This window comes from Haemaphysalis longicornis, unplaced genomic scaffold (assembly GCF_048455015.1).
Source record: "Haemaphysalis longicornis isolate Haplotype H1 unplaced genomic scaffold, Haemaphysalis longicornis Haplotype H1 scaffold_2, whole genome shotgun sequence".
Taxonomy (NCBI): domain Eukaryota; kingdom Metazoa; phylum Arthropoda; class Arachnida; order Ixodida; family Ixodidae; genus Haemaphysalis; species Haemaphysalis longicornis.
This window is the reverse complement of record NW_027526295.1, coordinates 229,689,075-229,711,382: the sequence shown is the minus strand read 5'-3', so window position 1 is coordinate 229,711,382 and position 22,308 is coordinate 229,689,075. Positions and strand designations below refer to the sequence as shown.

General features: G+C 47.2%; 2 protein-coding genes across 5 annotated transcripts in view; one reads left to right on the top strand and one right to left on the bottom strand.

Annotated features, from left to right (window-relative positions):
• LOC144170066 (delta-sarcoglycan-like) overlaps positions 1 to 8,531 on the bottom strand; it is a 38,218-nt gene extending 29,687 nt beyond the window's left edge. The window contains exon 1 of the mRNA XM_077699602.1: positions 8,275 to 8,531. The gene's annotated coding sequence lies outside the window, so the exon portion shown is untranslated. The remainder of the gene's footprint in view (positions 1 to 8,274) is intronic.
• LOC144170064 (sulfotransferase ssu-1-like) lies at positions 1,727 to 20,535 on the top strand. Of its 4 annotated transcripts, none has more exons than XM_077699598.1 (4): positions 1,727 to 1,934; positions 5,462 to 5,558; positions 6,576 to 6,762; positions 19,670 to 20,535. In XM_077699598.1, the coding sequence occupies exons 3-4, from the start codon at positions 6,578 to 6,580 to the stop codon at positions 20,427 to 20,429; spliced, it is 945 nt and encodes a 314-aa protein (XP_077555724.1). In that variant the 5' UTR covers positions 1,727 to 1,934; positions 5,462 to 5,558; positions 6,576 to 6,577; the 3' UTR covers positions 20,430 to 20,535. The 4 variants fall into 4 exon arrangements, with proteins under 4 accessions (XP_077555724.1, XP_077555726.1, XP_077555723.1 ...); XM_077699599.1 differs by lacking the exon at positions 1,727 to 1,934 and adding an exon at positions 5,215 to 5,310; XM_077699600.1 differs by lacking the exon at positions 5,462 to 5,558 and having other exon boundaries at positions 1,727 to 1,938.
• The last annotated feature ends 1,773 nt before the right edge of the window (positions 20,536 to 22,308 follow it).

Below are 22,308 nucleotides of genomic sequence, written 5' to 3'. Positions count from 1 at the left end.
CAGCCTATGCAGAATGGCTTCTTCGTGCTTGCTAAGTCCAGGTGGCATTCTGAAGGTGCACTTGGGATCAATCTCATGAAGAGGTGCGTATTGGTGCCTTGCATCAGTCCAGATAGACATCTGCGCTGTCCATGCGGTTGATGAGGCGAGTATTGCCGCATCCTTTCTCGTGAATGGGATCGGCACAGCTTCAGTGCAGAGACTGTGGGCAGATGAGGCGGCTTTGTCAGCTGCGTCGTTGCCGGCAACTCCGCAGTGGGCAGGAAGCCACTGCAGATCTACGCTGTGTCCCCTTTGTATGGCTTGTAAGTGCAAGAGATTTATTTCCCAAGCCAGCTGTTCTTTTGGAAGTGACTTCAAGCTTTCGAGTGCTGACCTGGAGTCTGTAAATACAGCCCATTGATTGGCCGGCTGCTTTAGAATATACTGAAAAGCAGCGCGCAGCCCAGCCAGCTCAGTAGCTGTCGTCGAGGACTTGTGGCTCAATAGAAACGAAGTACACGTCCGAACCGGCATGGCGCCATGGTCCATGTCAATTTCGCAGGCGCAATATTCGTTCCCCTCCTCACCCGTAAAGTTCTAACCCACCTCCTGCGCTTGAGAGACAACCTCTGAAAAATTCTGTGATGATTCAGTGGCCCTACCGCCCCGTCGTGAAGAGAGGCTCATGATATAGCCACCAGCTAAGGCTCAGGATTCGCGCTTGCGGTCACCTAGCCGCGGTATATATTGATTGAACAAACCAAACTTGTTCTTCATTTAAAATGTTACGAACAGAGAGCAGGACTTCACCCGCCATTTATAGTCACAAAGCAGCTTTCTGAGCTGGTATAAGTGTCAGCAGCTGTTTGCAGTGCTCAATCGCCTCAGTAAACATTTTCCTTGTCGCTTTAGTTGAAACAGAATTTAAAACTTATTTATTTGAGTACACTGATAGTTTTTACGAGGAGAGCAATCATAAAATATAAATCAGCTCTGCAGCCCACCGCGTAGCACTAATTTATACATTCGTCTAGAATTTGCCCTGAAGAGCCAATTTCCCAAACGTAATATACAATGAATGGTCTGGGAACAGCCTCCCATGTTTCATTTTACAACGACCTCGTTGGCCCGAACAAATCGCCCTCTACGCCCATTCAATGGCCAACACGTGTACTGATATGCAAGATAAAGGCTCTGCTGAGCCAACACTGTCTGAAAAGATAGGAACCCCGGTGCTTGGGTCTGGCCGAACAACAGCTTAGTATAAGCAGATTACGCGTTTGCCATTGAAAGCGGTCTGCGATAGAAACTGCTAACTTATACTCTCGACTGGCCAAGGTACACAGTACGAGCACGAGTGTGACGGTTGCCATTAGGAATCTTTGATTTACCAATTTCGGTTATTCCGCGAGAGTTCGCGGCCTGCATCGCACCGGTATTCTCACAAAAATGCGCGGGAAATAATTTGAGCTCCGCGATAATCGAAAAGGTCAATTGTGTGAGAAGGTAATGTTATTGCACCGGTCTGCGCAAGAGACGAAACATGAGAAGAAATACACAAGCCAGGCGCGTTGTCTTATCGCAGTTAAGATATTTTGGTTTAGGGCTTCTTTACCTGGCTGCGCTTCTTTTAGAAGAAAGCGATGTTTAGAGGAAGGATAATGGCGCAGAATCGTTATCGAGAATGTTGTGATAAGAGTGCCGGAAGCCTTGGCTGCTTCTGAAGCGATAGCGACGACTTCCCACCTAGGGTGCCTTCACTGCCAACCGTTGCGAGCGGACGTCGGCAGCCTGTTCGTTGAACCAAGCACACGAGACCTGATAATCTGCGGAGAAGCGCGAAGTTGTTTATTCCCTAGGGCTTAGAATTTCTGAACGTCAGCCGTTTCCACTTCCAGGCGACAAGCGACGACACCGCCCCTTTCACTGAAGACACGTTCCAAACTTCACCGGTGGGTAAATATACTATTATTTCTATTGCATGCACCTGGTCGGCATGTGCTCAACTGCAAGTCAGTGGAGACAAGTCTTTTCGTACAGGAAGAGTGTTTTTAGGCAGAAGTATGTTGTCTAAACCCATCAAATTTTATCGAATTTTTTTAGCGAACGTCCGATGGCGTCCAGCTTCCCAACGCCCGTTGTTCGCTCCCATGTAGTACGCTTGGCCCTGGCGATAATCGGCGCTTCCGTCTTACGTAAATTGAATAAGCGTAACATATAAATATTTTGCTAATCATCGTTACACCGAAAACAAAAAGCTCCACGAGGTACGGAGCTGAGCTCGAACCTTTGGTTTCATGTGGACCGCACAACCCACTATGGTTTTCTTATGACTGCGGGACACATTCGAGGGCGCGTTACCAACGCATGCGGAACCTCTCGTATATTTCCCTGCATCCTTGTATTTACCTGAACAGCTAGATGGTTATCGCAATGGTTGATGTTGTTCAAACGCGCTGTACCTGGGATTTTCCAGTTCTAGATTCTAGACTTCACTGTATTTGTTGATCCTAGTGCCTTCAACTGCCCACCTTGCCTTATTGGCGTGATTGGAATTCACTGATTGTATCTCGCCTTGCTTAGTATTCGATTCACGGTTTACAAATTTGTTTCGTGCACGTGTTTCATACGTGTGCTTCATGAGTGTGTTCTGTAGCTGGCGTAGCCTGAAATACGCGTTTCGAAGTTATTGCTCAGAGAATCGATGCGCCGATGTTATCGCTTATGTCAGTCGGGCTATAGTCTTTCTTTTGGGAGGTGCAGTACTGGTGATGTCGAAAATGGTCGCTGTTGGTATCGGTTGCCGGGGGGCTGGCAAGATCTGTTGGCTGGGTGGGTTGTCTGATGCCTACATACTTGCGTCCGGTGCGTGGTTGGTCCGCTCTAGCTTTGGTTAGCTTTCCCCAAAATGTCGTCCTTGCAAGGAGAGTTTCTTGAGCGGCGAGCAACGCTCGCTGTCGCACTCCTCGTGAGTTGGGGGAGGATTTCGCCGTTCAGCATGCGTTTCAAGTCATTGTGGTCCATAACCTATAGGTGGTATACACTGAAAAGTTTAAAGGCCAATTTCTTCGCCTCGCAACACTGAAAACCGCCATGACTGTGGCCACTGTGCCTGCACATGCGCTTTGCGCCCGTATCTCGCAGAAAAAAAAGAACACCAGCGTGCATCTTCCTCCATGCCAGCGTGCATCGTATGCCGCGTTTCAACCCGATTCTCGGCGGTGGCGTCAACCAATATGTTATTAATTGCCCTCACATTATGTGGTGGCGCTCTACTTCCCCTCGTGCTAGGGTGCCACGATGCCGGCGCCGCCGTACAGGGTGGAGATACCTTTTGAACGGTCCCGTTCCGCCGTTATTGGGTCAAAGCATAGAGTTTCTTACTTTATACACTAGAGAGGAATCTGACGCTTGCGTCTATGCGGCTCACATCAAGGCCGTCTCTGTCGTCATGGGTTGCCATTATATCATGCTCTCACCTTAATTTCATCATTGGCTTGGATTGAAACGTGTTAGTGGCTGTATATTCGAACACAGTGCCGCAAAAACACAAATAATCGTGTGGTATTGTACAAGTGGAAAATAAAATAGGCTGTTTTAAAGCTAATGAAAAAGGAAGTAAAGCGTATTTTTGCCGGAAAGTCTGTGCCCACTATTCTGAAGGTCAGAGCTGGTAGTTAACAACAATGTTAATATTTTGGAGAAACTCGTTAGAGACTCTCATTTGATAAATTTTACCGTTATTTAAAATAATGCGGTGTTTGAAAAGCGTCGAAATGTTTTTGTGCGTGCCTATTAAAACACCACCTTCGTGGTGAAGCGGTGCACCGACCGTCAGCTACAGGTTAACAAAACTTTTTGCTGAGCGAGTTGGTTCATGCTTGAAGAAAAAGAAAAACGTGGCGTTTAACCGCCGTGAGCGAAGACAAGATATGGACGGCCGCATGCGCCCGTATCTCTCGTATCTGGTCTTCGTCGAAGTACCTTTGCTTTCTTTTTTTTTTTTTCGTCAGCTACAACTTTCGCGGCGGAATATTACGTTCTCAGTGATACGTTCCTTCGACTCCGGCATGGCCAATGTTAGGTACGGTCACGCACTGCCTGCTCTTTCACCCAGCAACTCGTAGACGTGTTGTTGCACAGTAAAGAAAGCAAATAAAAAAACCGTTGAAGAGTCCAACTGCCATGCCAAGCCCAAGCCAAAAGCGGGAGTCTTCCTATAAACCCCCACGACGACATGGATTCTCAGGTGCAGTTTCTTCTCTAGTATACTTACTAAGAAACCCTATGGGTCAAAGGGCTCAACGCGCTGTTCTTCTCGCTTCCCACAAGACCAAGCAACGCGATACAGATAAGATGACTCAAACTTCGCCAGTAAACCCCGTTGCGGCGATGTCACCGCGGTTTTGATACCCTGACTTGGTGCGGCGGCGAGCGAGTGACTCAAAATGGCGGCGTCAGCGCATACGTGTCTCCACCTCCACGGCGGACGCGTGAATCGAGGCACTTTACCTCAAGCCTGTTATCTCTATGCCTCAAGCACTTCACCCCCGTCTTCTCGGCCGTGGCGGCGTCAATAGATATGAATAACAGAAGCGACATTTTGATGTGATTCTTGGATAGGATGGAAAAGTAAAATTAGAAAAGCGAGGAAAGAGTAGAGAAGAGTAGTTCCACTGTGGTTGATCCTGTCGCACACAGCACGCCTCGAACACTGCTGACTGGCCAACGCGTAAATGTGGGCTAGTTGGTTCGAACTGTGAAACATGGTTACGTAGCGTGGTAAAGACGGGACAAAAGTAGAGATCACACGGGACTAGCGCTAGACAACAACTCATCGATGCTCATCAACTCATCGCTAGACATCAACTCATCGTAAACATGTTTCGCTGCTGACTGGCGTCATGCTGCGTCCCGGAGACGAGAAGCCTCGTAGGGAACGGGGATGCGTGGAGGCGAGCGAGCTTGCTGTGACGAGGAGCGAAGTCTGCGGCGGTTCCAACCACTTTAGAGTTTGCTGGAATGGAGTGTAGCCGACGGACGGGTACTGAGGAGCGCGAGCTGGCACTCGACGGCCCGCACCAGCAGGGCGAAAGCCGGGCGACAACTAAATCCAGTGCGGCGGCCTGCGTAGGCAACGGGCCGCCGAAACGAAGTCCCTTCGAGAGCGCCCGACGGGGAAAAAAACGCTACACGATACCCGCTGGCTCCGTTATCGAATATGCGTGGTGGAACCACTTGAGAGCTGAGGGCGCATTCTGCCGCGGAGAGGAACATTTGCGGTACGTCGCTTCGAGGGAAAAGAATGAACCCACGTTTCTCTAGAAGGTAATGCTTTTGATCTCGGAGGGACGGCCTGATGCGCGTGCCGCCATGGTGGTGGCCGCGCGGACCCGTTGCTAAGGTGACACACATGTTTGCCCGAACGCTTCCAATTTGGATTAATCTTTTGTAACTTCACGTTCCTCTCACATTTCAGCACGTGAACAGATACGAGTTAAGGGACTGTTTGGTAGCCATCAGTACGGACGGGCGAAATTCATCGTAGTGTCGCACGCTGCGGTGGCGATTAACGGGTAAGGTGTGATGTTTGAATCGAGCACGGATTTTACTGATATGAATTGTCGTGCTGTCGTACTAAATATTTCTCACGGTAATTGACATAACTTAGTAAACGTTTCATGACTGGAATTTAAGGCCCCAGAGAAATGGTTATTCGGAAATTTTACGGTCGGGTTAGTATTAAAGGGTGTCTACAATGTAATCTGCTAGCAAGCTTTGTAGCCGTGGATGTTTTCGGTATGTTAGGCATCGAAACTTTCGTAATACTCTTAAATTCAAGTACATTTCTGCATTACTAAACGCAACTTATACGCGTAGGATACGGATGGAACCAGCGTCTAATTTGTGCTGCTTAATTAAACTTAAGTAGACGTCAATTGAACCCGCCTTGAAATTCGGGTTAATCAGTATTTTAAAAGGGCTATAAAGACGAGACTCAAGTTTGGCTCATTAGAAAGGCTGCTTTGTTCCGATAGTAACGATACTAATTTTATCACCCAGTTCGAAGAAATAACGAAGTTAATAATGAGAGCATATTAACCAGTGGCGACTCCCCTGTCCCTTTCCGGCGAATTTTTTATGACGTCACAGAATTTTGTTCATGTGATTGGCGACCGCAGGCCAACTCTCGTGGGGCCTCTAGTTCCGCTTGGTCGTATCACTTGAATGCTAGCGCGCAGTTCAACACTGATACCGATGCTTTTAGTGTTAGCCAATTTTACATCACTCCTACCCATAATACGTCAGTTCAGCGCCAAATTTGAACGTTCTTTAATATTTCTTGCATTTTTTTTTTGTTAAAAAACGTCGTTCGCGGCTGTAACTGGGCTGAGTGAGCTACCGAAGGCTAGTACTGTTCACTTGAGCAAAGTTGCATTTTGTCTTCATGACCCCTTTGACAAAATTGTATGCATATAGGCTGTTTCTCCGTTGCCACGAGTAGTTTGCTTAACGGAAAATGTAAGCAAAAACATTGTGTACGTTGTATTCAGAGTTGCTTCATGAGTTGCACAACCTTTTCTTCTTTTTAGGCATGGCTCCAACACGCTTCCCCGCGTATCAACTGATCGATGGCCTGAAGTTCGCTAACACGTACCTGCCGGAGAATGTTCGCAGCGCCCGTTCCTACATGCCGCGAGACGACGACCTGGTGATGGTCTGCTACCTCAAGTGCGGCAACAACTGGCTCGAGCAGATTATACAGCTCATCCTTCACAGGTACAGCATAGGCGGAAGTTCATTAGCAGACCCTCAGTACGAACAGAGTGTGCAGGAAAACAGAACGGTTTTAGTTATCCAAAATCAACCGGTTCTCAGGAATCAAGTTGACGCGTTGCCGTGCTGAATGCTTCCCAACTTTAAATTTTACAGAGCAAAAGATTGGATAGGATAATACACAAAAAGACAAACAGGTAGGCGGTGCAGCAATCTTTAGAAGGAGACATGTATGCTTTCGGGTCTCCATTCTTGACGACTTTCCGGGTCTACAATTTTCAATAGATGGGAACCAATATTGTACAGGGGAAACTATGGTCACGGAAATAAGAAGAGAAGTATCGGTCCAATCTCCAGAGAAGAAGATGAAGACCCAGCTGTGCGGTCCCCCTCATGGCCGACATCGTGTATATAGTGTACATACATCACTCGCATCTTCCATAGTTCATTTCCTGCGTCCTGCCGTCATGTAACATGTTTTGGTGGAGGTTGCGGTGTTGATCCTCGTCCTGGCCCCCGCTTCGTTTCGTCTCGGCTACTTGAACATCGCTGAAAGGCTCTTGGATTGCGTCGGCCCTCCCCAGCCCCTGTGAGCCATGGACGCACCATTCCCCAGCCTCGCGTCCCCAGCCTATGACCTGCCGAGATAAACCGACGTGACCAGCCTCGACCTACATAGAAGACGACGCCGTTCCCCTGCCGAGAACTCCGGCGCATCCCCGAGGCCATTGGACGTTGTTTCACCGTGTCGGCGGGCATTGATGCACCGGGGCCGGGACCATCATTCTCATCCGTGGCGGCAAGGACTTTTCCACTCTTCCTCTCATCGTGCATTGTCACCGCATCTGTACATATCCGACGACCTCGACCGGGACGGTCGCTTTCGACGAGGGGGATGTGTCACGGAAATAAGAAGAGAAGTATCGGTCCAATCTCCAGAGAAGAAGATGAAGACCCAGCTGTGCGGTCTCCCTCATGGCCGACATCGTGTATATAGTGTACATACATCACTCGCATCTTCCATAGTTCATTTCCTGCGTCCTGCCGTCATGTAACACTATTTCCCCACTCTTATGGTTTACGTCCGTAAAAGCGGCAGAATTTAGCCCTTTCAGTAATATCCACCACAGTGCCAGATTTCAATTACATCTATTTTTACGCGTAAAAGAGCAGTCCGTGGCCGTCAATGCCTCCCTGGCAAAATTGAAATGCGCGAAGTAGAACCTCAGAGCTGTTATTGAGACGTGATCATATATGCAAACAGACATGACCAATTAGAACCCTTAGTTTTGGGCGGGTGAACTGAACACCAGCAGGCTAACTCCGTACGATAGGCAGCGCTAACTAGAATGTGGCCCAACCGTGCCAAGCACGAAGTATTGTTGTGCGTGGGCACTGGCATGTTAAATTTAAAGGAGTAGTGACGCGAAGTTCAGAATCCTTAAAAACGATAAAAATTTCTTCAGTGGTTTTGAAGATGCCTTCCCGCAATTTTCGAAGCCATCTATGAGCTACCTGAGTCTGCCAGCACTAGCGAAATCGCTAGCAGCGTGACGAATGACGTTATACGGGCTTTGGGAACCGGCAGCTTCTCGGAGACGTTCTGTAGCCCTTTCAGGAGGTGCCGCTCTTAGGGGTACGGGCGACCAGTGCGGTCGCACAAGGCGCCAGCGAGGAGAGAGCGCCGACCTCCACTCAAGGAGGTTGTATAAAACTCCGGGAGTGGAGGTCTCCCACAGCCGACAACGCAGGGAGGTGAAGCCATGGTTGACGCCGGGCACACCGGTCGGTAGCCATATTGCCGTGGGCAGAAAGGGCCCAGACCTGGCGGGGACGCTGAAGTGCTTTCGTGTTTTTTTTTAAATTTACATGGGAGATAACGGCAGATAAGTTGGCTTTGTTGACTATGATATTTGACGGCAGCCTTATTTTTGCCTTACGCGTCAGCTATTCACATGGTTCGGACAATGATTCAGCGTTTGCGTCTCTTTGGGTGTTGAAGAGAGCCGTCGCCGCGGTAAGCAACCGGTGTGGCTGATACGACGGATAGAGTTTTCTGCCCAATGCAAGATAGCGGCCGTCGGCGTCGGTTTTCGACCGCCGTCTCCACTCCAGAAGTTTTTATACAACCTCCTTGCCTGTACTGAACGTACCCGCCCCCCCTTCCTCCTTGGTATCTACACCCAGACCCCTCCCTGTCTTCCGTCAATCAAAAGAAGACTTCGGAGGGTGCACCTTGAAGTGAGGGAGAGAAAACTTCATGTCCAAATCACCACAAAACGGGGGTGCGAAGGGGGAATTGACCTTCCCACAAGCCCCCTGAGGAGGCTTAGGAACGTGGCTTTCGTATTCACGAACCTAAATCAAGTATAACTTTTGCTTCCAACACTTTTCGGTGCCTTAATTAACGCGCTTCAAGAATAAAACTAATGCTGAAAGGGCGCCTTGTCGCGAAGTTATTAGCCCGACAAGTAAGCTTCTCAAGGTAGAAAAAAGTGACGCAAAAAATTTAATTAATCTTATTTTTGTGTAAAGAACAATCTTACTGCTAGTACTGTCACTGTGTGCATTTGCACGAACAAAACTTCGTAAATTATCAGGCTACTTCAGAAAGAGAGGTTGCATTCTTTGGGTCTGGAATTATTTTAAAGCCAGGGTTAGTTTTATTTTGAGAGAGAGAGAGACAGTGAGGGATTCAAACATTATGTATTATTGAAACATGAAACATTGAGAGATGAAAACACTAGTTATTGAGAAGAGGCTGATGTTACGGTCCTCGCCCCGTGGAAGGCATTTCAAGTCTGGGATTCCCTGGCTTCGATTGGAATCTCCTCCCTCCCGTATTGCAAAGATGCTGCAGAAAAAAAACTTTTTTTGTGTTAACCCGCGGCCACAGCTGTCTTCTCCTACGCACATTTCTAAACAGGGCTAATTGTCAAAGAAAAGAAAGACAGAATTGCTGAAATTACTGTCGTGTGGTGAAAGTTTCCAAAAAGAAACAGAAGAGACGGAAGGATGCCCTTTAAAGCACAGCAGAAAGCCTAATTTTTGTATTAAGCTAAACCAACCTCATCTGTCCAGGCAAACCTCACACTGTCTATAACATTACTTCAGCAGGATGAGCTCATATTGACAACAATCATTTCTCCCCGCTGGAGTTGTGCCCATGTGTGTGAAGAAAATTAGTGCTCCAAACTTTCATCACCACAGACCGCAGCCGAGGCACTTTTATTCTGCACCGACAGAATTCATGATTATAAGTATAACATTTGTGACATTTTTATGCAGAAGTCACCATATCCCTCAACTCCACTGTCACCAAGATTAACATTGAAACTTTGCACTTATGTCAATGTCTGGGTAATTGGGGTATATGCTAGGAACGAGTGCGGCCGCTGTTTTAGTTCACAAGAAGACCCCTACTTACGCATCTCGCCGATGTTTCCTTGCCTGTCTCTGGCTCTGCGCGCCCCACTCAATGAATGAGCAGGCACGCGTTCCTGGAACTACAAACAAATGCATAATTTTACGGGCGTATTCTACGTAAAAAATAAACGGACACCGTTGTCGTTTTTCAGAAGCTGCACAGAAGATCCTCATACATCACGTTAAAGGGAAGGTGAAGTGGTTTTAGAATTAAAAGAAAAGTTGTCTAGCAGCAAGTACACATTGAATAGTTCATGTGTACGAAATATTTTCGCAATACATGCAATAGAAGCGGCGCAATGAGCAAACAAAAGTGGCCCGATGCCCCGCCCCCATCTCGCCGCGCGATGCCGGAAGACCGAAGAGCGCGGGCGAAAACCGGCTGAAAAACGTCATACCTGGACTTCCGGTCGGATTGGCCGCCTCGGCCATGCTCTTTTCGCCGTGTTTCCTTGTGAATGATACTTGTTGTTGTTGTGGTTGATAGCAATCATTTGTACAATTTTCGTGTTCAAAAAGTATGCACGAACGCCAAACGAGGCATACGATGCCGTATTCCTAAGCAGAATAATGCCACGCCGGGATGCTTGATAACATACGGAAGTAACAGCCGAGGTGGCTGTGCTTGATGACAGAGAATATACTACACTACGTTAAATACTTTGTAAACCGCTGCAATGCGGTTTTTTTTTTTTCGATGCGACGGACGTGAATGTTCACATTAGATTCTAGATTTAGGAAGAATGGGAAATACTGCTGTACTTTGGCCGGGGATGTTTCGTTCAATTCCAGAAACCAAGTCACATTTGTTCAGGAAATACTTGTTTCGTTAAACGCGTCGGTTTTCTTTCCCTATGGACTCAGGACAGTGTTCAAAAAAACAATTTTTTGGCGAAACTAAAACAAGGGATTAAGCCTGATAGAAGTTCTCTCCCGGCTAAGAGGTAAACAGTATTCCTACAAAGTAAAAGAACCAATACAACCAGATTACTTATTTTGCAAGTATACATGTCACGATAAGGTGATGTTTGTCTGGAATTAAAAAAAAAAAAACACCACTCCGAACCGCCACCGTGCCATAATTTGTGTTGACTGCGGGGGCCTAATTTTTTGCCCAAGATTCCGTGTGGCTGCATATTATAACCTGGCAAGCACTTGTTGTCACTGAACCTCAAGTGTGCTCCAGTGATAGTCGGTGATATATATATATAATGATGATACTAAAAAAATTAGGAACGAAGAGTAAATACACGGCCTCTGTCCGACAAGCGCGGTAAATGCGTAAATCTAGAAATGCTGAAACAGGCCAACGATTCATTATCACAAACGTTTGGTGATTGTTACCTAAAGTAACGTAACTACAACGTAACTGCCTTGTCCGACTGGTCTGTTAATTATAACGAGGTGGTCGTAATATTGTAGCAGAATGCGCAACGCACAAGCGAAAATCAAGCCCTACTACAGCTAATAATGCTGAGCAGGTACTAGTATGCTGCAGTGTTTTCAGAATAAATGCATGTGAAGCAGTAAGACGCCACTCATCGAAGTGCAGCTAGCAATCGCGGAGGCGCCGTAGCGCCGCTGCCGAAATGGCGCGCGCGTGTGGGTCTGTGTACGGGGATGAGTAACGGGGCTGGGGTGGGCGACAACGAACAAAGGAAATGCGGAAGCAGAGTCTGCTTGTTGGTTTATGCGTGTACCGGCAAGATGTGTCTCGCATATACGTTTACAGCGCATGAACGCTTTTTTTTCGCGCAGTGCACGTACGTGCTTTTCGCTGGTAGATTGTTTATAAAACGCCCATTAATCTTCGGCATAAATGGTTTTGTGTATAATAAGAAACAGTTAAGGCAATACCTAATGTTAACATAAGGTATTAAATCCCTCGATGCTGGTTGCCTAATTCAAAAATATTTTGATGGAACCCACTAGTCGACGTCACAATCACTGCTTTGGGGTTCTGTCGTGTAAAGCAAATTTAAGCTCCAAGATAATTGAACCAACAGCACGGGAAATTATAAAACAAACTTCCAGTCATGTGCGAAAATTAAACTGCAAGCTAAATTGCCGCAAAGGCAACCGTGCGATCGTTCGCAATGCTTCCGACAACCCGCGCGGCCGAAGGGTGTCCTCCTTTGACGTCATGACGGGCGCAACCAATCAGGGGCGTCAAAAGACGAAAAGCGCGCGTCTTTCAAACGGGGCCGCGCTTTTTGCAAGGTAAATGCCACTTGGACTCATGTACGATAAATTTCAATGTGATATTCGGAATCAGTGCGCAAGAAACTATATAACTGTTAATCTAACTCAAACTTTCTGGAAAGCGCTTCAGCTTCCCTTTAAGGAACTCACGTTAAAACCTCTTTGCGACACCCACGGGGAATGCAGGATGCAAAGCCTGAAGCCCGTCCGTTACCAGACAGCTAAGCTCTATGATACGCTTCTTAGACTGGCTGCATCTCAGCAGGCAAAGGCCAGCTCACAGACTTCAAGCCATTGTAGTTTGGCATGGCATACTGTTTCAGGTCAAAGCCGCAAGCAAGAGCATGCAATGAAAACAACTGAAATTCTCGCAAGTAACCAGCTACTGAGAGTATGTTCAGAGTACATTTCAGAATATCGAGGTGACGGATACGAAACGTCTTTGCTTAGAGCTAGGGCCCTTGCTGAAGGCATGTGCGTCGACGTCGACAGGAGGCCAGCTCCGCGGTGGCGGTTCAAGAAACGACAGTTCAGCTACGAATTTGAAGCTGAAGCAATTAACGGGGAAGAAACACTAAAGACGAATTTCTTCTATGAAATGTTGGACACTGTAAAGACGTCAACCAAGGAACGCTCCACGCGGACCAGCACGTGAATATGGGGGTCCCTTATACAACTGTACAAAACTTCCAGGAAGATTTATGCGTACTGGACTGTGCAGCGACTTTCATCATGTTAACAAGCGCAAGCAAAATGGTGACATAAATGATAAAAACATTTGCGACGAACTTTTGTACCTCAACAGCCTGCTGCCTCCTAATTGCAGTACTGCTGTTAACGTTCTTCAGTTCATATTAAGCCGCAACTCCGAGAACAACGTTGCAAATGGTTGGGTGGCAATTGTCGTACAATTGGTTTCGGAATAGTGTATATAAAATAAGAGCTAAAGCCGCTTTCTGTGACCGTACTCCCTCATAGATGGACATGCTTCACTGCGGAACAATCAGTGTGAAAAAGCCAGCTTACAGAAACGACCTTACACCGAACTTTTTAAGACATTCATTCAGGGGAAATATAAGCCGTCTTACATCAAAATATGTAGGCCAAAGGACCTGTTTTTCTTTTTATGATTTTTTTCCCACACGCTGAAAGCTTGGTGCACTTTTCCGCCCCCGGGGTTTGAGTATGAGCTTGTGATTTGAGTATGTTTAGACGCTACACAGGTTTTGGTGGAGATGTACACGATGCATATTTCAAGTTTTTTTTTCAGAGCATTTTTGTAAAAACTTTATTTTTTTCTCTGTTTCTTTTTTTTTGGTTTTTTAAAGTACTGTTCCACCAATTATCCCCATTTACGCTGTTATAACAATTACAGGTGTTACTTCCGCCAAATCTGCATTTTTGTAAAAATGCAGGGCGTTACACGATCCTGCCTGGGGAAGTACTCGGCAAAGAGTGCTACGCGTTAAAACACCAAAAGTACACGATTTTGTATATTGCTTTTGAATGAAAATTTCTAGCGGCCCCGTCGCCGAAGGAAGCTAGGACGGGCCAATGCAGGCTGTGTGGGACCACAGCAGCAATAAGAAAAACAAACACGACGTCAGGGGTATTTCAATGACGTTTATTGACGTCACAAATTCCAACTGTGCTGCCAGCGATCGAAACCGAAACTGGTTGAAAGAAATACATTGTAATTATTTTTATGCTAGCTGCTGAACGCTTCTTGCTTGATTTTCATAATTGGCGAAAACCTATTGTTTACAGCATCAAAAGAAAATGCAAAATTATGGTGTCAGTACTCCCTTAATCGTTAAAATTAATTCTCGTGTTGTTGGATCACTGTGGCTGCTCGCTGTTTTAACAAAGCATTTTAGCGGCCTGTGCATTCGCATAATATTACCGAAATACATTAACAGACATGAATCTGGAGATGTTAAATCACTAAGAACCGAACCCAATCCCACCGTCTCGCCGAATCACATAGTCAAAATATTTACCACGCCACGGGAGTGAGAGCTTGATATAGGGAGGCGAAGCTAAAGTTTGCCGGGAGAGGGCAGCGCTGCACTCTCCCCTCCGCGGGAATACGCAGTGGCTGCCGCCGCTTCGGCACGTGCTTTTTTCGCTGCGCGCGTGCTGCATTTTTCGCGCTAGGAAGAGGGCTGGGTAAAATTTTCTTTTGACTTATGAAACCATACGCGTCAGCACGTGTCCAGCAAGTTCGGTTTAAACGTAGAGTAGTTACTGAGTTCATTTTTGTCGACGTTTGTCTTGCCATCTGCTACAGACCCGCCGCTCGACCGGCAGACTGCCCCGACGATTTTAAGGGGGAAACGCGTTGTTCGGCGGTCGCCGGCTGCTGTCCTTTCATCTGCAAGGCGACAGCTGTTCAGCTTGTCACAGAGTACTTTTCTCTGTTTGTTACTCCCTTCACGTGCTCGCGCTTCGGACATCCGGATTTTCTGGACTGCAGCAACACTGAGGCTTGCAAGAAATGTAAGATAAAAGTGATTGATTATGGTAATAGGTTATTTCTTACTCTTGAAACAATCAGCTGCATCTTATAAAAACGCACTAGAAAGGCACACGCTAATTAAGGGGTGCGCTGACAGCGCCGCATTTCCATTTTACTTGTCCTTGAAGGAATTTTTGTTCGCAATGTTTGTCAACCGCTTGGAGTACAAGTATGGGTTAGAGTGACAGTTCGCGGAAACAGCAGAACACCTTCTGGCGTATAACTTTTATTTACTATTAATATACAGAATTTGGTGTATACCTCTTTTAATTACCAGTAGTTGTAAATGTGGGGGAAAAAAAAAACGAACAACGCAGCAATCCCGTCCAGAACACAAGTCACAATGACAAGACGGACCAGAGCTACTACAGCCAGGTAAATCGCTAGAAACTATTTTTTTTTCACCCATGCAAAATGTCAACCTATTGTGTTATGTAAGGACGATATCGAACGGCACCAGCTAAACAACTCCGAAGTTCATTTATTATAGCGGAAAACAATCATTGGCAGCATGCATTAAAAAAGTGTAGAGGGGAGGACTCGTTAGAACACTAGTTCGCATTTTCAAAGCCGGGTAATGTAAACTGAAAGCACACAGATACAAACAAAAATGTGCCAACTTATTTCACTTTTCGAACCGCAGTGATCCATGCTGACCGTCTATCCTTTTGGTGCGCTTTCGCGGGGAATATGAAGAATTTAACGAATGGATCCTATCCTTTCACCTTGTTACTGTCGTGGCAGCTGACCATGCAACAATATGGGGCGTTTGCTTCGCTTTCAGTTTCATCTTTTCGTTTCGGGGGAGTGAGGAGTGTTCCCGCCGACCTTTGTACGTGCTGGCTTAAGTGGCTCGCGCAGCCGGCGGTCGCTTTGTTTGATTTCGTGAGAAGGGGGCTGGATGCCTCAGGCGGTGCGGGAGAGAGCGTCCACTCCGAGCTGCACGTGCACTTGCCAGACGCGGAGGAGCGGGCCGGGGGGCGTCTGCTTAGGGCGCTGAAAAGCCGTTCACCAGACGCAGTCGCTTCGCGATGACTGAGGTGGTTAGACCAAGGGTTAGACCAGCCAAGGGTCGCCCACAAGAGCACTGTTCGACTGGCGCGTAGCAGACGACGCGTCTTTAGCAGACGGCAAGACAAGCACCGGCAACAATGGACCCAGTAGCTACTCTACGTGTAAACCCAACTTGCTGGACACGAGCTAATGCGTATGCTTTCATAAGTCGAAAGAAAATTTTACCCGAACCCCACCGTAGCGCGATAAATGCAGCACGCGCGTAGCGTAAAAAGCACGTGCTGAAGCGGCGCCAGCCCCGGCGTACTAGGCGGAGGGTAAGGTCCCTGAAAGAACTAAGGTAGCGCCAACTGCTCCCTCCTTCTCCGCTGCCCTCCTCTTTTTTCTCTCCCCTCACCCGCGGCGCCGCCGTCCCTTTAACTCCGCGGCGGGGCCGCCATATTTGTTGGCCACTTGAGAGCAGACGCCCTCGCTACGCTTCAGGGCGCTCGCTGCAGTTTGCTCTTGTTTTCGCGCCGAAATCGCTCTTTGGTAGCATTTATAGGATTTCTAGAGCCCCGTTTTACCAACAGGCACTGAGTGATAGTGTTTTGTTTTATATTTTTGTCTACAAGGGGATATTTGCGGGGCGGATGCCGCTGGCGCATACGCACAGCGCGGTTTTTGTTTACGTGTGCGGCATTCTGTAACACCTCAGGATAGCTCGTGAATGCGAAAGGATCGAGCGTGGACATTTCAAACTGCTCTGTTACGGTAGTTCCGTTCTTGCATTCGCGTGACTGTGGTCGTGCAATCACTGCACAGAGGTCTTGCGCACGGTTCGCGGCAGTATACAGTGCGCTTATTCGCAAATGCCGTAGTTCGAGCGCTGCGCTGGCGTCCTTGCACTCGCCTTTCTTGCGATAATTGTGTATCCTCAGCGGCGTTCACTCTGCGCCCGCTTTTACTAACGACCTACAGCCTGCCTTAATTACGCGCAGTTTAGAGTGCTTTGCCGTTTTTGTAGAAATGTTTCCTTCACCTTCATGTCGTTATAGGCTGCTGTGAGTAGACTAAAAACATACACATGCTGTTGTGCGTGTGTGCACGTACAGCAACGTGAAAAGCCCCTGCTTCCCCGACTTCGCAGCCGGATACACTAAACTACACTCGCGGCCGTACGTTCATGTGCGAACCTAGTGAAAAACGCAGACTTGTAATTCTGGGAATACGCGCCAGAGAAGACTGCGATCAATCGATCGGGTAAACTGAAATTACAGTCCCTCTAGGTACAAATTATGTAACTAGTTACTGCAGTTAATTAATCATGCAATACGTTTTTTCACCGGGCGCGGTCGTTTACAGCCGTTATTAATGGAGGCGCCTGGACAGAATTGTTTTGTGCTGGGATATATTCTGGCAGATTTGTACATTGCACTAACACAGGGATACACCCGAAAGAAATTCGAAAGAGGACCAATGTCACGATGATTATCAAGAGAAAACAATAAATCACAAAAATGAATTGGTGCCAGCAAATGGATATTTTATTGGAACAAACGTCCGTAATGACGTCGTGCAGGTGGCTTGTGCTGCTGACGTGGCTTCCCGTGAGAAAAAATGTTGGGAGTGGCATTTGGGTTTAGTTTTTTTAACGCCAAGCTTCTCCAATATCCGTTGCTCAAATTGATCCGTGAAATAATCCTATTGAGAAGGGAAAAGAAATGTCGCCACCGAGTTTGAGATGCGCCACAAACACTCCGCAAATATAGGCAATAATGCATTGCAGAAGGGGGTTAGTGACTGTTCTACCGTAGCATGGTCAAATTCGTGTTCGCGCATCTGCTCAGTGCCGCGTCCGCTCAACTCGCTACACTAAACCCGTTTAGCAAGCGCTTTGCTGGACAAAAATACGTCTGCTGAAAATAATATAGTCGCCCAGTGTGTTTTGGTTCAAATCGCAATGACTCGATACGCTGCGCCATTGACTACTAAGATGAAGTAAGCGCGCACACTGCAAATGTACGGCATCACGTGTAATGCAAACGTAAGTCGTAATTAACGTTCCTCTGTGCATACACGGAAGAAAGGGCGTACAGCCGTTACGGTGCGAATATGCATTTGAAGTGCTCATTCAAACGTGCGCGAATTTAATAAAGCGATAACAGAAATTGCGCATCAAACGTACGTCAACGGCGCGGTCACTATATTAGCTGACCTTAAATTGTTTTACCTAGCCGCAATTTTTTTTCTCGCAACAGCCTCAATTTGCGCCGCACCGACCAAGCCCATATTACGCAGCAAATCACTCCGATGTCATAACAACGGGATTATAATACCACCCGGGTAGCTAACACACAAAACATGACTTCACGCCAAAAAGAGCGTACACGCACTCGGAACGCACACGATACATGGTCAGACGCAAGCTGCCGTCGGCCAAAACAAGCATGAATTCAGGTGAACAATTCTCGCGTCACGAAACCCTTACGACAACTGACTGAACATGCTACGCCGCTGATATTGATGCTGGAAGTTAAGCGCGCACATGACAAATACACGGCCTCTTATCCAAACCAAAGCTTACGACGGGACGAACTTGGATCTGCGCGCAATGCCTACTCAGAACAAAGCGTGGACGACGGTCGCGAAGGGAATACGCATTTCTTCGTAAGTGACCGCTCAAGCTCGCGCACAATTTAACAGAGCAAGAACAAGCATTCAGAAACTTACCTCGCAAAAGAGTGATGGTAGCGTCGGCCTGAAGTATGCCCGTTCAAATCTATGCAACCAAACTTTTCTCCTTTCTGCGTCGCGTTTCCCGGACGGAATAACGAAGTCTTGTGCCCTGCCTGACGATATTCGCGCTGCCTAAGGCACAACACATCGACACCGAGAAGCAACCTAAAACGACACCGGTGCGACATTTTTTCGAAGTTCGAAGCGAGCAGCTAATTCCGGTACTGAAGCACGGTGGCGACGGTGGCTTGGAAGCCAGCAATGGCGTCGCAGCGGCGGCGTTGCGCAATGTCCCAGCCGGCGAGGCATCGGCGAGGCGACCCGGCGGCGGAGCAAAAAAAAAAAATCCACGTGACTTTTCCCTTGGCCAATGGCGCGCGGCGTTCGCCGGCGAAAAAGAAAATGGCAAAAAACGAAGTAAGAGAAGAGCGCGGGCGAGGGCGAAAGGCGGCGAGATCTAAAGATGGCGCTACCTTAGTAATTTTAGGGACATTAGCGGAGGGGAGAGTGCAGCGCCACCCGGCGATCGTTCCGGAGCCTATACCTATAGAGTTCATTGCAACTGCTTTAAGAACGATCCCATAATAAGATAAACAATGTGCTTGTATAGCCCTATAAAATAATTATACTATGCTGACCGTTGATGGAGTGGGACTGGATTTTGAGGGATGCGCTGTTCAACCATATAGTGTTCCATTTTTGGTTGGAAAACGTTTATTCAGAAAAAGGGAGAGGGGAGGGGGAGAGAACGCGTTTGGAGCGGTTTTGCTACAGCTTTTTGCTCATATTTATGTAAAAACATCTGCTCTCCTTCACTTTCTTCTAATCTTCCATTTTAAGGATTGTCTTTAAGATTCTCTAAACATGAGAGCGCTACGTTACCATATTGTTGTGTTGTCCCTATTTAGGAGACGTTTTTATGCAATGAATATGTGCAGATAAAACTTTATTAAAAGCACAAGGTATTATACCCATACTTCATTACGTTTGTGCAAAGTTCTGACACCATTTCTTCTAATTCCTGCCTTCCAGGGGTGAAAGCGCCGCTAACTTCATCGAGTTTCACAAAAGGGCCCCTTACCCCGAGCTAATAGGAATCCGCTATCTAAACGAGGCGCAGCCACCACGTTTCCTGAAGACTCACTTCCCCTACGAGCACCAGCTAAAGAACCCCAAGGCCAAGTTTATCTATTTGACCCGTAATCCTCTCGACACCTGCGTCTCCTTCTACTACTACGTGCGAAGCGCTGCCGTGTACGAGTTCGAGGACGGCAGCTTCGACGATTTCGTCCAGGCCTTCGTCATGGGCGAAGTCGAACGAGGGGACTATTGCGACCACCTCCTCTCGTGGTACCCGCACAGAAATGAACCGAATATGTTCTTCGTCACTTATGAACAACTGAAGGGAGACTTCAGGAATACTGTCCTGTCCTTAGCGGGCTTCATTGGGCCTGAGTATCGGCGCATGCTTGAAGAGGACGAAACTGTTTACCGAAACGTTGTGGAGAAGAGCAGCGTGTCTTTTATGAAGAAGCTTTGCCAAGTGGATGAAGCTGTGTTGGAGAAACTGACTGACGAGGAGCGACCTTTCTTGGATGCTGCGGAACGTTTTTACAAGGGAAACGTCAAAGTGGGGGAATCATCTGTTGTGAGAAAGGGCGTGGTGGGCGACTGGAAGGCGCACTTTTCGCAGCACCAGTTGGACTTGGTGCGTGACTGGATTGAAAGGAAGCGAGCAGCTGGAGTGATTAGGGAGATCTGGCGTGACATGGACCTCGGCGGGATCGTGTGAACCATTTGTTTGGACTGTGCATGTGGTTAACCTGAAGACGCAAGACTTGCTGGCTTTCGGGACAGAAAAAGAGAAAAACAGAGCTAATAAAATGCTCATATGGAAATGTGGTGCTTTTTTTGTTGAAAAAGATCATGGGCTGGATGAATTTTGCCAAGACAATGAATCAAATAACGAGATAAATATTGGGTATGCGTCCCAACTGCCACGCGAAAGTTTATTGGGACACTTAGGTTTGCCTACGTGCTTCGGAAGCTTGGCATACTATTGTGAGGAGGGGGAGAAATAAACTTTATTTGAATTAAAACTAGTTAGTTTTCGGACCCATCGCGTTGGTAGTTTTCTCAGTCCATAAATCCTTGGGTGGTCGCTGACAGGTAGGCCCTTTCGACCAGCCGAAGCTGATCTCCGGGATCCGGGCTGGCTAACATGCCTTCCCACTGCTCATGGCTGGAGGAGTGGATGGGGAAGGAAGGGATTTGAGAGCACCCCAGATCATGTTTTAGAGTGTGCACGGTTAAGGACAGAACTTGCAGGTGGCGGAGTAGGAGGTGGGGTTGATGGCGTGGAGAAGGGTGCCCTGTGGCTTGCGTCCATCTGAAGCCGGTGATAGGTAGTTGCTTATTCGGTCAGCTTGTCCTACCAATGTGCTCTTACTATTGTGACAATTCCTTTTTATCTACATGTCCCCCTGTCGACACCCATGCTGTTTACCATTTCTTATCCATCTTAATCTATCTTATTCCGCCTCAATCACGTTAATTCACATTAATAATTCTTTATTCACATAATAAATCGCGCCAGCAGGGTCTACACCTTGAATTGTTGTTCTGTATTTTCTACCCAACGTAAACACTGGTATTTCTATGAATAGGTTTAATTGTAATTTGAATTTTAAATTCATTTTATTCCGCCTAGACGTATGTTGATCTACTACAGTTCCACTACGCTAATCCGTACTATCAATCACTAGTCAATTATTCCTCCATCTTAATTTACCGTAAAAAGCCTAATTACCTTAATTTCACCTTCCTAATCGCTATACCTAATCACTAATTAAGAATTATTTACCTTGTAATTATCGGCAATGCAGTGGGATTCATTGCGTTGAAATGTATCCCGAGACGCATTAAAGAATTGTCGCGCACAAGGCTTAATCTTGATCCCTCTCTGGAAGGGGGCCGGATTAGCACGATGGTACCGCACTGGGGTGATGTTCTGGAGACCCGGGTTTATATCCCACACGAGATCAGATGTGTTTATTATTCCCTTTTTACAGCGGCGGCTGTGTTCTACACCGTATAACAACAGAAACGATGACGGTTTTTGCTGAATGGGGCATCTAAAGCTTTATCCCTAATAACGCCAGAGTTGCACTGACAGTCTCTGCAGCGCTGACCACCTTCAACAAATGTTGCGGGGAGGAGAGGGGGCGGGAAGACGCCCTTTTGAATACAATTTCCTGTTTAAGTATACGCGTCAATCGGCCGGCAAAATCGAGGACATGGCTTGCGAATTCTAGACTTCATTCAGGTAAAGAGTTAGAGCAAGAGTTAGAGCCACCATCTAGGTCCCGCTGTAAAGTCAGGTGTACATCTGACGGCTGGAAACAATTCCTAAATAGCCCAATTCGAGCCAACCTTCCAGCAGCGAAAAATTAGAGCTAGTCTCAGGCCTGTTGTAGCCGCGTTTACGTGAATGAGACAAGTGGAACACCGCATCGCATCGCATAAACTTTCTAGCGCATCGCATCCATGTAAACGGGGCTGGCGCGCAAGGAGAGCGCGTCACATTAATGGGACGCGGAAGTGAATTTCTCAAGCTGCCGTTTTGGCTTGCACTGCACTGGTTCAGATGAACACACTTTTCATTGTTTATT